At 43.0% G+C, this 16,216-nt stretch overlaps 1 protein-coding gene across 3 annotated transcripts in view; it reads left to right on the top strand.

Annotated features, from left to right (window-relative positions):
- FAM13C (family with sequence similarity 13 member C) overlaps positions 1-16,216 on the top strand; it is a 52,385-nt gene that overhangs the window by 19,849 nt on the left and 16,320 nt on the right. For all 3 annotated transcript variants that reach the window (XM_058189095.1, XM_058189094.1, XM_058189092.1), the window contains exons 5-8: positions 6,231-6,318; positions 10,890-11,100; positions 13,183-13,321; positions 14,916-14,997. In XM_058189095.1, the coding sequence (XP_058045078.1) occupies positions 6,231-6,318; positions 10,890-11,100; positions 13,183-13,321; positions 14,916-14,997 (520 nt within the window). The remainder of the gene's footprint in view (positions 1-6,230; positions 6,319-10,889; positions 11,101-13,182; positions 13,322-14,915; positions 14,998-16,216) is intronic.

Raw genomic sequence — 16,216 nt, 5'->3', positions numbered from 1 at the left:
GCACAAGATGCTACACCCCCTTAAAACTGCATCACGCTAATTAAAGTTATGTAAAAATTGTGTTGGGGGATATAATCACATTATATAAAACATATTGCCACCTCTGGTGGCCACACCCAATTAGTTCTTTATTTTGGTTGAGGAAAGTAGAAATATTTTTGTGGAAATTGGAAAAGTTAGGCAACAGTCTAACAGACTGTTCATTTTAGGGAAGCTCTTCCTCGATTTCCATCCTAGATAAAATGATGCAGCATTAGAAATGAATCCAGCAGTAGAAATGACTGGCTGCTTTGCACTGTATTTGCATAGCCCCAGAGTTTGCTGGGAGGAGTGGCTCAACATAAGTTGAAGAGAACTGGGACTTCATGCAGTGGATCAAGTTATCCATTTGCATAGCACCAGAGGTTGAAGCCAACTGATTCACAGGTTACATTTGCATAGCACCAGAGACTACTGGGAGGAGTGACTCCACACAAGTTGAAGAGAATTGGGACATTGTCCAGTGGACCGAGTTAGGAACCTGGGTGTCTAATGGTGTCTGAATCATACAGCTAAAGGTCTTAAACAGGAAGGCTACAAGAGAATATCTATTTGCACTGACTCTGTGTGAGGGCCTCTGACCTTCGGATCAGAAGTGTACATCTAAGCAAATGTGTAGTCTTAAGCATTAGTGGTTTGAAAACAGCAGAAATTAAACCTGGGTAAGTGCTTGTGTTATTGCAATTTAGAATGCCTGCTTTAGTTCAGTGATTAGGGGACTGGAGGCTAAAACATGAAAAACGGTTGCAGGAATTGGGTATGTCTAATTTAATGAAATGAAGGATGACATGACAGCAGTCTTCCAATATCTAAGGGGCTGCCATGAAGAAGAAGGGGGTGTGTGTCAAGATATTCTCCAAAGCACCTGAAAGCAGAAGAAGCAATGGATAGAAACTAATAAAGGAGAGCACCAACCTAAAAATAAGGAGAAATTTCTTGATATTTAGAACAATTAATTGGTGTAATGGCTTGCCTTTAGATGTTTTGGGTGCACCAACATTGGAAGTTTTTAAGAAGAGATTGGACAGCCATTTGTTGAAATGGTGTAGGGTCTCTTGCTCGAGCAGGAGGTTTGGAACAGAACAGAACAGAACCGAACAGAACAGAATAGAATAGAAATATGGGATAGGATAGGATAGGATAGAATAGTTGGAAGGGATCTTGAGGTCTTCTAGTCCAACCCTATAACATTTCAGACAAATGGTTGTCCAACATCTTCTTAAAAACTTCCAGTGTTGGAGCATTTACAACTTCTGGAGGCAAGTCGTTCCATTGATTTATTGTTCTCACTGTCAAGAAATTCCTTCTTAGTTCTAAGTTGCTTTTCTTCTTGATTAATTTCCACCTATTGCATCTTGTCCTGCCTTCTGGTGCTTTGAAGAATAGCTTGACTCTCTCTTCTTTGTGGTAACTCCTGACTAGAAGACCTCCTAGGACCCTCCTACCATATTGTGCTTATTATTCTGAAAAGTGGAATGAGGAAGTACAGCCTTTGATACATGAACTTAATATAACCAGAAATTATACTTTCTTTTTCTCTTCCTGACTGCCTTCCTTGTGTTGTATTTTGAGAGTTTTTTGTAAGTGATGATGGTAGTTTCATTTTGATGCTCTGTTGATCACCACAAGCCTGTGTAAACAAGGCATTAGGAACTCTAGCTGACCAAATTATGGAGTCTGAAGCCAAATACCCTGATTCACTGACCATTATTTTGGGAGATCTAAACAAGGCAAACTTGAGGGAAGAGCTACCAAAATACTTTCAGCATGTCAATTGTCCCACTAGAGGCAAGAATACTTTAGACCAGGGGTGAAATCTAAATGTTTTTGCTACCGGTTCTGTGAGTGTTGCTTGGTGGGCGTGGCTTGGTGGTGGTGGGGTCATGTGACTGGGTGGGTGGGGCTATGTGACTGGGGGATCAAAAGACAGAAAATCACTAGCAATGTCCTGCTGGAGCAGGGTTGGACTAGATGACCTCCAGGTCCCTTCCAGCCCTGGATTATCCTCTGAAGCTGCCTAGTGCCAGGTTAGTACTCCTTCCTTCCTTCCTTCCTTCCTTCCTTCCTTCCTTCCTTCCTCCCTCCCTCCCTCCCTCCCTCCCTCCCTCTTTTCTTTCTCTCTCTCTCAAAAACGAATCCCCCCCCACACCCCATTTTTCCTCCCAGCAGGCTCTGCTAACCAAACCAAAAAAAGGGGGGGAGGAGTCCGTTTTTCCTCCCAGCAGGCTTCAGGGAAGCTTCAGGGAAGCCTGCTGGGAGGAAAAAGGCACTCCCCCCCAATTTTTGGTTTGGCTAGCAGAGCCTGCTGCGAGGAAAAATGGACTCCCCCCCCATTTTTTGGCTAGCACCCAGCTGAGCTGCGTGATCATCAGAAGCTTTTTTTAAACTTTTAAAATCATTTTTTCGGCGGAAGACCCTCTGATGATCGCATGGCTCAGCTGGGCATGGGGGAGGGGCAGGGATTTTTGCTACCGGATCGGGTGATCCGGTATGAACAGGGAGCATTTCATCCCTGCTTTAGACCATTGCTAGACTACACTAAAAGATACTTCTTGGCCCTTACCACAGGCAGCTGTGGGACACTGATCATTGCATGATTCACCTTGTACCTGTTTACAGGCAAAGACTTAAAACCACAAAACCAGCAATTAAATCAGTGAAGACCTGGACTGAGGAGGGAAAGTTAAAGCTACAGGCTTGCTTTGACTGCACTGATTGGAATATTTTTGAAGATACCTCTGCAGACCTGGATGAACTAACAGATACTATAACATCATATGTCAGCTTCTGTGAAGACCTATGTGTACCGACCAGGAACTTGCGAATATACAATAACAACAAACCTTGGCTCATAGCTAAACTTAAGCAGCTACATCGTTCCAAAGAGGAAGCCTACAGAAAAGGTGATAAAATGCTGTACAATCAGGCCAGAAATGTATTAACAAAGGAGATCAGAGCAGCAAAAAGAAGCTAGTCTGAAAAGCTAAAGAATAATTTCTCAACAAATGAACCTGCCAACATGCGGAAAACTTTTAAAAATATCACCGGCTATGGCAAACCTCCTTCCCAGGCTGAAGGAAATCAACAACTGGCAGATGATCTGAACGTGTTTTACTGTAGGTTTGAAAGGAAACTACAGCCACCTATCTCCACAACCCCTGTCTCAGACACACCAACAACAGCCAAGCCTCCTACAACTGACTCCATCCCATTGGGTTCACAACCCCTAGTGATCACAGAAAAAGAAGTGCAGGACCTATTTCACAGACAAAAGCCAGGAAAAGCTCCAGGCCCAGACAAGATAACTCCTTCTTGCTTAAAAGTCTGTGCTGACCAATTGGCCCCCATCTTCACCCATATTTTCAATAAATCACTAGAGATGTGCTATGTTCCTTCTTGCTTCAAACACTCTACCATCATCCCAGTGCCGAAGAAGCCCACCATCAAGGAACTGAATGACTACAGACCAGTTGCTTTAACATCTGTAGTCATGAAAACCTTTGAAAGGCTAGTGCTTTCCTACCTGAAAACCATCACGGATCCGCTGTTAGACCCCTTGCAATTTGCATACCGAGCAAATAGATCAACAGATGATGCTGTTAATATGGCTCTGCACTACATCCTACAACATCTTGAGTCTCCAAAGACCTATGCAAGGGTCCTTTTTGTAGACTTTAGTTCAGCATTCAATACCATCATTCCAGACATTCTTCTAACTAAGCTAAACCAGCTACAGGTACTTGAACAGACTTGTAAGTGGATCACAAGCTTCCTAACAAACAGGAAGCAGCAGGTGAAGCTAAGCAGAATCACATCAGCTACCTGTACAATTAGCACAGGGCCCCCCCAAGGCTGTGTGTTTTCCCCACTTCTCTTCTCTCTGTATACCAATGAATGCATTTCTAACAATCCATCTGTTAAACTACTGAAGTTCGCCGATGACACAACAGCGGTCAGTCTCATTCAAGACAATGATGAATCTGCATACAGATGGGAGGTTGAACAACTAGCCTTGTGGTGCGACCAGAACAATCTGGAACTGAACACACTCAAAACCGTAGAAATGGTGGTAGACTTTAGGAGAAACCCTTCCATATTTCCACCTCTTACAATACTGGACAACACAGTATCAACAGTAGAGACCTTCAAATTTCTAGATTCTAGCATATCGCAAGATCTAAAATGGACAGCTAACATCAAAAATGTCATCAAAAAAACACAACAAAGAATGTTCTTTCTGCGCCAACTCAGAAAGCTCAAACTGCCTAAGGAGCTGCTGATCCAGTTTTACAGAGGAATTATTGAGTCTGTCATTTGCACTTCTATAACTGTCTGGTTTGGTTCTGCAACCCAACAAGACAGACACAGAGGATAATTAGAACTGCAGAAAAGAACAATTGCTACAAACCTGCCTTCCATTGAGGACCTGTATACTGCTTGAGTCAAAAAGAGGGCTGTGAAAATATTTACAGACCTCTCACATCCTGGGCATAAACTGTTTCAACTCCTACCTTCAAAACGACGCTATAGAGCACTGCACACCAGAACAACTAGACACAAGAACAGTTTCTTCCCGAATGCCATCACTCTGCTAAACAAATAATTCCCTCAACACTATCAAACTATTTACTAAATCTGCACTACTATTAATCTTCTCATCGTTCCCATCACCCATCTCCTTCCACTTATGACTGTATGACTGTAACTTTGTTGCTTGTATCCTTACAATTTATATTGATATTGTTTCCTGATTGCTTATTTGTACCCTATGACTATCATTAAGTGTTGTACCTTGATGAACATCTTTTCTTGTATGTACACTGAGAACGTATGCACTAAGACAAATTCCTTGTGTGTCCAATCACACTTGGCCAATAAAAAATTCCCTTCCCTTCCCTTCCCTTCCCTTCTCTTCTCTTCTTTTCACTATTTATTTATTTCAAAGAAAAATTATATAATGATATTATTTAATGGGGCTCTTCGTAATATTGTTAGAGAACTTCAGACATCAAATAAATGTGAACATTGGGGAAATATCAAGTTTTCAAAGCTTTTGTTCAATAAATCTTTCTTCCCTTTTTGAAAGGATATCATTTGTCATGTGTATGGTAGTTATGAAACAGATTAAAACCTGAGGGAATTCTAGTTTGACTGATCTAAATTCTAAGTGTTTGACTAGGTAACAGCCAAATTCATCTTAAAATGGAGCCAATATTGTCGTTGTTGTTATTGGTATTTCAATTTTCTCATTTTTTACCAGGTGATAAAAATACTCAAAGCTGATAAATTTTTGAAAGCTGGAACTTCACTGTATTAGTGTTGCTAAAGCCAGGAGCCTTCTTTCTAATCACATATTCTATTGGTTGCTTTTTTTCCATAATCCATAGTGCGTGTAAGAGGTGAATTATGAATCAGACAGCTGCAGGAAGTGAATCTAATAAAGGAATGTATTTTCTCGGAATGGACTATTTCCATTATTTTATTGTTATTGCTCCTCCTTATTTTCTTAGGATTGATAGGAGCTAACCCTTTCTTTGTGGAATGACCACTGATGTCCTCCAGTTTGGATTAGATCATGAGACTACACTTTTGTGGACAACACTGTTCACTCAGTCTATGTCAAATTCCTTAGGATCTGGACTTCTTTTGGAGCAGGGGTCCCCAAACCTGGCAGCTTCAAGACTTATGGACCTCACTCCTAGATTCAATTCTGGGAGTTGAAGTCCACAAGTCTTAAAGCTGCCAAGTTTGAAGACCTCTGTTTTGGAGGGATGATAAACATGCAAGCCCTCATTCAGGGCCTCCTAACAACCCTGCAGTCAGCTGTATGAGGTAATCCTAATGGCTTCTGAATGGCTTCCTCAAGGTCACCTCCATGGGTCTCGACACTCATTTGATAGATGAAAAAAGGAATGATTTTTGTATGGAAGTATATTGATGGAATAATACATTCTGTGTGAAACCTGGGATATGATATCCAGAGAGAACACAAGCAGATAACTAACTTTGCTTTCTTGGACTTGCCTATAGAAAGGGATGACCAGCTGCTTGTTTTGTTCTGGAGCTTGAAGGGAAATGAAAACTATGTCTTAGCCCTTCCAAAAATGGAATATCTCTACCGGGGCAAAAAGAAATGGAACCTGTCCTGCAGTTCTGCAACTGACCTCTCTTCTGCATTTTTGCTAACCCAGGAAGACAGTCCTCAGCTGGTGGCTTCAGAGGAACCAGCCTCTTCATCTGCCTCAACCAGCATGCACATTGACAGAGACTGTGGCGGTGGTAAGAAAATGTTCAGTTAATGCATGCCCTCGGGTGTTCATCATTAAAGGGCCCTGAAGGCCTTTGAACGTGATGCGGTATATTGGTGAATCTGCCAAAAGCGACTGAGTTTAGGCATTATTTGAGAACCTAAGATTTATCACAGTTTAGGGCAGGGGTGTCAAACTCAAGGCTCGTGATCTAGCCCAAAGGGTGCTTAGATCTGGCCTATGGAGGTACCCTGGAAACAGCAAAGGACCAGCCTGTGGTGCCTCTGCCAGCAAAAACGGAGCACAGAAGGGCTGCCTGTGGCTCTCCCGAACTCCGTTTTCGCTGGCAGAAGGTTGCAGCAGCGGTGAAATCCCCCTGGTTCTATCTGGCTCGTCAAACTGGTAGCATTGGTGGCGGGAGGCTCCACCCACCTGCCAGGACATCATTATGTTCCGTTTTTTAATCATCTGCACATGTGCAAAAGGTTCTTTGCATGCGCAGAAGAGGCACGCACACACATAGTACGCACATGCTCCAGTGTAGGAGCGGGCCCAAACCGGTAGCGAAGGTAAGTGGATTTCACTGCTGGATTGCAGGACCCAGTCGCAGCTGAAAATGGAGCTTGGGAGCCCAGTTTTCACTGGCAGAGCGCTCAGGCCACCACAGGCGAAGGACGCCAAGCTGGCCACGCCCACCCTGGCCATGCCGTCCCAGGCCCCTGGAGATCAAACACATTGTGGGCCTCTGTGGCTCAGACTGGTAAGACAGTCTGTTATTAACAGCAGCTGCCTGCAATTACTGCAGGTTCTAGTCCCACCAGGCCCAAGGTTGACTCAGCCTTCCATCCTTTATAAGGTAGGTAAAATGAGGACCCAGATTGTTGGGGGGGGGGGCAATAAGTTGACTTTGTATATAAATATACAAATAGGATGAAGACTATTGCTAACATAGTGTAAGCCGCCCTGAGTCTTCGGAAAAGGGCGGGATATAAATGCAAATAAAAAAAAATTGTGGCCCTCAATGAAATAGAGTTTGACACCCCTAGTTTAGGGCTTAATAAGGGGAAAATAGTAACTAATTTTATTTGGGTCATATAAATACTGATAGTTTTAGGAAAAAGTATATATTGTAAAAGCTCAATTCCATCCTAACAAAAATTAATTTATTTTAATTAAACAGATAAATAAACACATATACATACATAAATACATACATGAGGTGCAAATATGTTTCTTAAATCAACCTTTCCTAGAAAGATTAAGACACTCAAATCCTTTGTTTTCCTTTGTATTTGGGAGATCCTATTTTATCCCCCATGTTCAAGGTAAACATTGGCCCAACATAACATTTCTACTCCTGTTGCTGTCATTGGCCCCTCTCTATCTCCTGTTTAATAGGCTTCTCAGCTAAGAAAAAGTTCTGGGAAGGGAAATATTTAAGGCTTTGTAAATCAGGGGTCTCCAACCTTGGTCCCTTTAAGACTTGTGGACTTCAACTCCCAGAGTCCCTCAGCCAGCAAAGCTGGCTGAGGAACTCTGGGAGTTGAAGTCCACAAGTCTTAAAGGGACCAAGGTTGGAGACCTCTGTTCTAAATCATAGCTCAGTTTTGAGGTCAGATGAAGTAATAATAGTAACAACAATAAAAAGCCAAAAGGTAAGCTGGACAGTGGGGGCCCAGTGCTTTTAATGGAAAGGGTCTGGGAAAACACCCTACTTCCCACTGGATGGATGGGCATCCCTGTCTAAGTGATTCTGAAGACCTTTCTTTTACCTTTCCTACTAAAGAGCCAAGTTGCCAGTGTTGAGGGCATCGGTGGGCAGGGGAAAACTTCGCATGTAGCTGTAAGCTTTGCATCTGGGCATTAGCAATAGCACTTAGCACTTAGACTTATATGCCACATGACAGTGCTTTTACAGCCCTCTTTACAGAGTCAGCCTCTGGCCCCCAACAAGCTCGGTCCTCATTTTACGCACCTCGGAAGGATGGAAGGCCAAGTCAACCTTACAGACATTTCAAGATGCTTGTAAACATTATTATTATTATTATTATTATTATTATTATTATTATTATTATTATTATTATTATTATTATTATTATTATTATTATTATTTAGATTTCTATACCGCCCTTCTCCCGAAGGACTCAGGGCAGTGTAAGCCAGAATAAAAACCCAAACAATACAATATACAATTAAAACAAAATTAAAAAACTTATTATACAATTGGCCGAAAACTTTAAAACATTTAAAATTCTAAAAACCCATTAAAATTCATATAAAATTTAGAAATATAAAATATAGATTTAAAAATACAACAAAATTTAAGCCAGCCCCGCGCGAGTAAATAAATACGTTTTCAATTTGCGGTGAAAGGTCCGAAGGTCAGATATTTGGCGTAAACCAGGGGGAAGTTCGTTCCAGAGGGTAGGAGCCCCCACAGAGAAGGATCTTCCCCTGGGGGCTGCCAGCCGCCAGCCGACATTATCACGTTCTGGGCTGATTTTCAATGTATCTCTTACATACGAAATTATCTTTCAATGCTTAATTAAATTATGTCAGGAACTGAGTGCCAGCAGAGTCCATGCGTCTGTACCAAAGACCCAACATTCAATTCTTCATATCTTTCAAAGACCATGAACAGAAGCTTGGGCAGAACTCTTAAGGATTTCCGTTTGCTAGCGGGATGTTTTTCCCTTGGCATTTAAGTACTGGAAAATATTTATGTAAAAGAAAGGAACTTAGCTTACTTTTTCATTTAAACTGACCTTATATGTGAATTGTGCAGAGTTGATTGATCCATGATCATGAATGATAGAAGCTGTCAATTCAGAAATCATGGGAATGGAAGCAAAGTCAGATGCATTGTTACGCTTGCCAAAATGTTAAATATTTCGGTTTCTTTAATCAGGCTTATTAATAGAGCTACTTCTTTCATAAATGTTAGCTATTTGGTTCAATAAACCATTTTGGCATACAAATTTTATATCGTGAACAATTTATTTTGCATGCTTTGTACATTTTGGTTAAATGCTTACAGGCTTCACTTTTCTTATAATTCATAATTAGGTGTTTGATATTTTGATTGGATCAGAAGAAATGGCTCTGTCTTTCCAATCTTCCACATAATTCCTCTATTTGTGTGTGTGTGTGTGTGTGTGTGTGTGTGTGTGTGTGTGTATAAACAACACAAGTTGCAATAGTAATAAAAATGGGATAGGAAGGAAGGAAAGAAAGGAAATTCAAATAATATAATAATAGTAAATAAATAATAATAATAATAATAGCATTAATAACAATGGCTATTGGGAATCTTTGTATGCAACACAAATTAGTAGAAAGGAGAGAACAATTAAGCCTAAAAATATGTAAAAATACCATCTGTTGCTGCTTTGGATAATAAATAGTAAATAGAAAAAAAACATTGTTATTGTTTATTTATTGCTTTTTGTCCCAGATGGTACCTTAATAATAATAACAACAATGACAACAACAACAACAACAATAACAACAACAGAGTTGGAAGGGACCTTGGAGGCCTTCTAGTCCAACCCCCTGCCCAGGCAGGAAACCCTACACCATTTCAGACAAATGGTTATCCAATATTTTCTTAAAATTTCCAGCATTGGAGCATTCACAACTTCTGCAGGCAAATTATGAATGCACCTTCCATTGGTGAAAACTAGAACATGGCAAAATCTTCCTCCAGCATTTAGCTTGGCTACATATTTGACCGCAAGAAGTGAATCAGCTAAGATGAGTTCTAAAACAGGCTTCAGATCCTTTAGCAATGGGTTCGCTGCCCCGTTGCTGGGTGGGCGTAGCCTAGTCGGCTGCCTGACCACAGTGGAGGGGGGGGCATTTTTTGCTGTCCCCAGGCTTTCTTCAAGCCTCCGGGAGGGCGAAAACTGCTTCCCCCGAGGTCCAGAGGCCCTGCGGAGGCTAGAAACAGACCCGTTTCTGGACTTCCAGAACCTCTGGTACGGGGGTCTCCAACCTTGGTCCCTTTAAGACTTGTGGACTTCAACTCCCAGAGTTCCTCAGCCAGCTTTGCTCTGGGAGTTGAAGTCCACAAGTCTTAAAGGGACCAAGATTGGAGACCCCTGCTTTGCTGGCTGAGGGACTCTGGGAGTTGAAGTCCACAAGTCTTAAAGGGACCAAGGTTGGAGACCCCTGCTCTGGTAGGCTCATTTTTTGCCCTCCCAGACCCTCCACGCAGTGCCTGCATTTATCTGGAATGATGAAAAGGCTTTATGGAGACTCTTGGGAGGGGTGGGGTGGAGTGGGCATGGCCAGCCAGGGGTGGCATTTGGGGTTCGCTGAACCCCGGCAATCCTTGGCTAGAGGATCGCCCAAACCCTGCTGAACCCCCGGGAGCCCACCCCTAGTTCTATATCTGCAAGTTAATTCCCAGAGTTGTGTCAATTGCAGTTTGTCACTGGTATCAGTTACTCTCCTTAGCTGACCTAATCTTCAGGCGGGGCGACATTTTTATTCTAGTCTGTTATGGAAGCATTTCCTTCTTGGTGTGGCATTTGAGTTCTGTTTTAATACGGGCTGATATTGAATTTGCCCTGAGAAACCTGTTGATCCTTGACCTTCCAGAGCCTGCTCAGGGGTACCGTGAGGGCCAGGCGGAGGCCGACAATGGACCAGAAGACCAGGATGCTTTAGGGACTTGCAGGCTGCTGCATCACATCACGGATGGAGATTATCCTCTATTGTCTCCTCGCTGCTCTATTTTCAGCCAAAGCCAGAGGTTTAACTTAGACCCCGAATCGGCTCCTTCTCCACCAAGTGCTCAGCTCTTCATGATGTAAGCTACACCAACCGTTTCCATCTTCCAAGCTCAAACAACCTTGTGTTCTGACCTAGGTTTCGTGAGACAGCTAAAAAGCACATGATTAGTCCCCAAAACCCTCTTGTGAATTCCGTTCATTCACAGCCCATAATGAGTCACAAATAGTTTGTAAAGAGTCCAACAGAAGTCTGCCACAGTCCTTCGGGATAAGGCTGATAAGCACCCACCTTTATCTCCCTTGGCACGCTGCCAAAGACCTAATTGGCAATTAGCTTTGCAAGGCCACATGGAGCACAGAGTCAAAACAGAGCTTCAGAATTTAAACCAACCAGAACGAACAAAGTTGCTTCCTATAAAAGGCTCACGTGCCTTTGCTCCTCCTTTATGTCTTATGGGAGGGGCCAATCATATCCAAGCCTTTCTCCCGAGTCACCCCTTTTGTCTTAACTGTTCTTGTCTTCTGGAAGCTCTGTGCATGCGCGCACTGGGAACAGGCTCCCCCTGTTCCTCTGCCTTGCTGATGTCCGATTCTGGAGGCTCCAGAGGCAGCCCATAACTCCCAGATGGCCCTGGCTCCATCTCTGCCTCTGACGCAGAGCCCTCATCTGAGCCTTCTCCAGACTCCAGAACTGGCCCATTGTCCTCCCCAACCTCCTTACTGTCCGACTCTGCTGCCAGTTCCGCAGGCCATTGGCAGACCACAACACCTTGTTTTCTTCTGGAACTGTCTTCTTCTGGAAGCACTACTCTGGGGCAAGCAGAAGCTCCCTTCTTCCTGGGAAATTGGTATCCATGGGGGTGCCCCAGATTTGGTGAAGGGCCGCAGCCTCTTGTCCCACAGTTGCAAATCTTGAGCTGCTACACTGAGTTTTGCAGGAGGGATCCTGCTGCCCCAAAGTGACTTCTTGGCCCTTATTTGGTAGCTTTGAAAAACCTTTTTTTATCAGCTAATAGTCAACAGTTATGAATTCATTTATTCAAGAGAGCAAATTGCCTCCAGGTTTTTAATAATAGTAAAACTAATAAGCTGTTCCACTGTAAACATTCCTTCAGTGGGGTTGATTTAGAGACAGTCCTACCAGAGGACTATAGGTCACCATAACTTTATAAAGTGAGTTAGCATTGTGGCTCCTATTTTAAAGCACTGGAGGGCAACCTTGCAGAGAGTGAAAAAGGAGAACAGAGAACTAGAAGTTTCAGACCAGGAGGTCTCCGATAATGAAAAAGACGGTGTCAGGAAGGTTTTCTTATTTTCATTTGGGAGATGGGGGGGGGGGCACAGAAATCATACATTACAAAAGAACTGTTTATTTAAAATTAATAATCAACTATGTGCCAAATGTTTACACTTTTATTTGTGAATTTATAAACTGTTTTCCTGTGAAGACTTTTAGCCGTGTGCAAAATCAATAACTGCAGCCCAAAGGATAATGAAACAAGAATACGCAATGATACGCAACAAAGGAAGTGCAAAATATGATACTAGGTTTAGAAGTTGCATCTCCCCAGTCTTGCCAGTCGAAGCTGAGACCTGCATAGAAAACTCCTGGGGCCCCTTAAGTGCCCTCCGTGAGGCTTGTGAGAACTTTGCCCAGATTCCCTCTCGGGCTGTTCTCTCCAGAGGAAGATCATCAGCAGGGGCCGGTTCAGGCCAAGGCATCCGTCTTCCAGCATTTTGGGCAGAATCCCCAGCCCAAAGGAAGCTTCTGCTGATAATCATACATTTGACAACTCCAGAACCTGTGGATGTGGAGCAGCTTTTGAGCATTTTGAGCTGCCCGACCTGGGACCAGGGTCACTGTTCCTCAACTGACCACCATAATTATGCCTTTAGCTGCAGCATAATACTTTCTTGGGTGATTGTATTTATCTGGTCCTGCTATAAAATCACCTGCTGGCTTCCAGAGATTATGCAGTTCTTAATGAAACAAGGGCAGGGCAGGTTTCCACCTCTGTAATTCTCCCCTGATCTCTTCTTCTCTCTTCCTCTTTATTTTCCATCTCCCCATATCATCATAGCAGTCCGGGGTAGCTGGAGCCCTTATTTGGTAGAAATGGTCCTCTAAATGAACATTTTGATAATTTTGAATGTCACAGGCCAAGAAGTTCTTCCAGAGGCAGCTGTGAGGACAGCAAAGTGCCCCAGACCATGGTGCAACTCACAAAGCACCTGCAAAGCCTGAAGAGGAGAATCAGGAAATACGAAGAGAAGTTTGAGGAGGAGAAGAATTACAGGGTAAGGAGCTGAAGAGGGCAGCCAGATCCCTCACAGAGACCATGAAGGACCGAGGGGCTGCTTCTAAATGCAACAAGAGGGAGAAGATCTGGGCTTGGTGGGTCCCAGGGAGTGGAGGGTGGCTTCAGTCATTCTTGATGTTCCCAAGTGCTAAAGCAAAGAAATTTTGGATTATCTGAGTACCTACTGTAGGAGATAGGACTCATGTTTGTGAGTCAGCTTTGGGAGACCAGAGAGGGGCTATGAGTAACCTTATACTAGGCACGTGACCTCACGAAGGCTTAGCTAGCTAAGCAATGATGTCATAAATGCCTAAGACTGGGTTATCTGCATATCTTACCACACCAAACAAAGCACTCAGCAACAACCAGCTAACAGCAAAATTAGGAAATAGCAGATTATCTTACTATGGAGACTGGCAAAAACCCCAGTAATTAGTTTTAAGTCATTACACAGGACCAAAGGGGAAAGTACATCCTGACTGTATCGACCTATCTGGTAAAGTAAGACTAAATATTTTTGAACAGGGCTTGGGGGAAAAAAAACAGTTCATATTTATGCTTAGGGTGGTATATTTAAACAAGGAAGAAAAATACTTTAGCACTGATACTGTTAAAGGCTATTGAGATTGGTCTCACTCCTGGCTGTGAACAAGATAAAACCATGCCAGGTCATAAGTTGGCATAAGATGACCTGTAGCTTCTTGGAGGTTTTCAAGAAAAGATTGGACAACCATTTATCCGGGATGGAATAAGGACTCCTGCCTTGGGCAGGGGGTTGGACTAAAAGATCTCCAAGGTCCCTTTCAGTCCTAGGTTTCTATGATTTTAAGGTGATATGCAAGGACTCATATAGGAACTGTCTGTGCTGTGAGTTGGGCAGCTACATAGATGTGATAAATCAATAAATGCAAGTGAGAGAGGAAAGGAAAGGAAAGGAAAGGAAAGAAGGAAGGAAGGAAGGAAGGAAAGAAAGAAAGAGAAAGAAAGAAAGAAAGAAAGAAAGAAAGAAAGAAAGAAAGAAAGAAAGAAAGAAAGAGAAGAGGCACGACAGAGAAAGGAAAACATGTTTCTCCTTGATCCCCCACCAGCAAGCCAGGCCCCCTTGATAGATCTTGCAGATGGCTCTAGCCCTTGGCAAAGAAATAAGTCTCCATCCAACCTTTTTTCATCTTAGAATGACCAGATGGTTCTTAGGGTCAGAAGATTGGTCAGTCCATTTGTGATCTGATCTAGATCACCCTCCAATGTTACCTGGGATGTTGATCTGGCATCTCTAGACTAGAGAAGTTCTCAACCTGTGGTTCACAGATTCCTAGAGGACCGCAATGTCATCACAAGGGGTCCACAATGGCTTGAAGAAATGTTATGATTTAAATCTTGAATTAAGTCTTCGGAGGTCCGTAGCCATGATCTGTGGCCACAGAAGGTAGTTAAAGGGAGTGAAGAAAATGTTGAGAATCTAGACTGCTCTAGACAAATAATAACAAACTGTACCTTGGCAGGGATATGTGTGATTTCGGTATTGGTGTTGATGAGAGTAACATTATAATCCACTTTCTGATAATTGCCTTTTTCTTCTCTTTTCTGTGCAGCCTTCCCATGCTGACAAAATATCAAATCCCGAAGTAATGAAATGGATGAATGACCTGGCCAAAAGTCGTAAACAGCTAAAAGGTACACACTGTCACTGTGTCTAGCCAGTTTCTCACAGTGTTTGCTATTCAGCCTAATGGATGAAGCTACAGTGTTTGCTATTCAGCCTAATGGATGGGGAAAAAGTACAGAATCATATCCTGGGGGACTTGTGTTCTCTACCCCATCCCTCATATTAGAAGAAAAGCCAGTTCAACTCTAACAGGGCAGAAAGGCATTTGAAATCCTATATGAAGGATTTCTCTGATAGTTCTGACTTAGGCTTCCTTAAAAAGCATATAGCACAATCTTAGTCCCGGCAAACCTCTTTTATTCATACAGCTGTGAATTATTGTTATTCACAGTCCGCAAGGTTTCACAGTCTTTCAGGGGAATGTTTATAAACACCCACCTTATCTCCCTTGGAATGCTGCTAGAGAACTAATTGCAACACTCAGCGCAAGGCCAAATTTAGCACAGAGTCAAACAGAACTTTCCAAAGCTTGAACCAATCAGATGAACGAATTGCTCCCTGCAAAAGCTCATGTCCCATTCACTCCTCTATTATGTCTTGTGGGAGGAGCCAATCATCTCCAAGCCTTATTCCCAAGTCGACCCTGTTTTATTAATTGTTCTTGTCTTCTGTCAGCTTTGCGCCTGGGCACACTGGGAACAGGCTCCTGCTGTTCTTTTGCCTCACTGATGTCAGACACCAGAGGCTCCAGAGGCAGCAAAGAACTACTGGATGCCCTTGGCTCCCTCTCTGCCTCTGACTCAGACCCCTCGTCCGAGCCTTCCCCAGATTCCAGGACTGGTCCATATTCCTCCCCAATCTCCTCACTATCTGAATCTGCTACCAGCTCTGCTGGCCACTGGTGGGCAACAACAGAGAACCTCTGTGCACCCAAACCTTAATTCACTCTATCGAATCCCTGGAAAATGCTATATTTTCTCCCTGACCCACAGACTTTTCTATAGAGACAGAAGAATGAAGTCCCCCTTACACTCATACTTTCTTGGAGATGTAACCAGCAAGTTCTGGTTTGGTGCAACCTAGTAGTGTTGGTTTCTGTGGCTTTTCCAGCAACTTTAAATTCCTGCCCCTTCTTGAATCAGCCCAGCTCTCCAGTAGCTGGGGCTCTGTAGTAGCTAACAAATTCATTATGTGGATATCTCTCATCCATCAATCCTATAGAATAGAATAGAATTTATTGGCCAAGTGTGATTGGACACACAAGGAATTTGTTTTGGTGCATATGCT

The sequence above is a fragment of the Ahaetulla prasina genome, chromosome 6 (assembly GCF_028640845.1).
Source record: "Ahaetulla prasina isolate Xishuangbanna chromosome 6, ASM2864084v1, whole genome shotgun sequence".
NCBI classification, from domain to species: Eukaryota; Metazoa; Chordata; class Lepidosauria; order Squamata; family Colubridae; genus Ahaetulla; species Ahaetulla prasina.
This window is presented reverse-complemented; position numbering and strand designations above follow the sequence as displayed.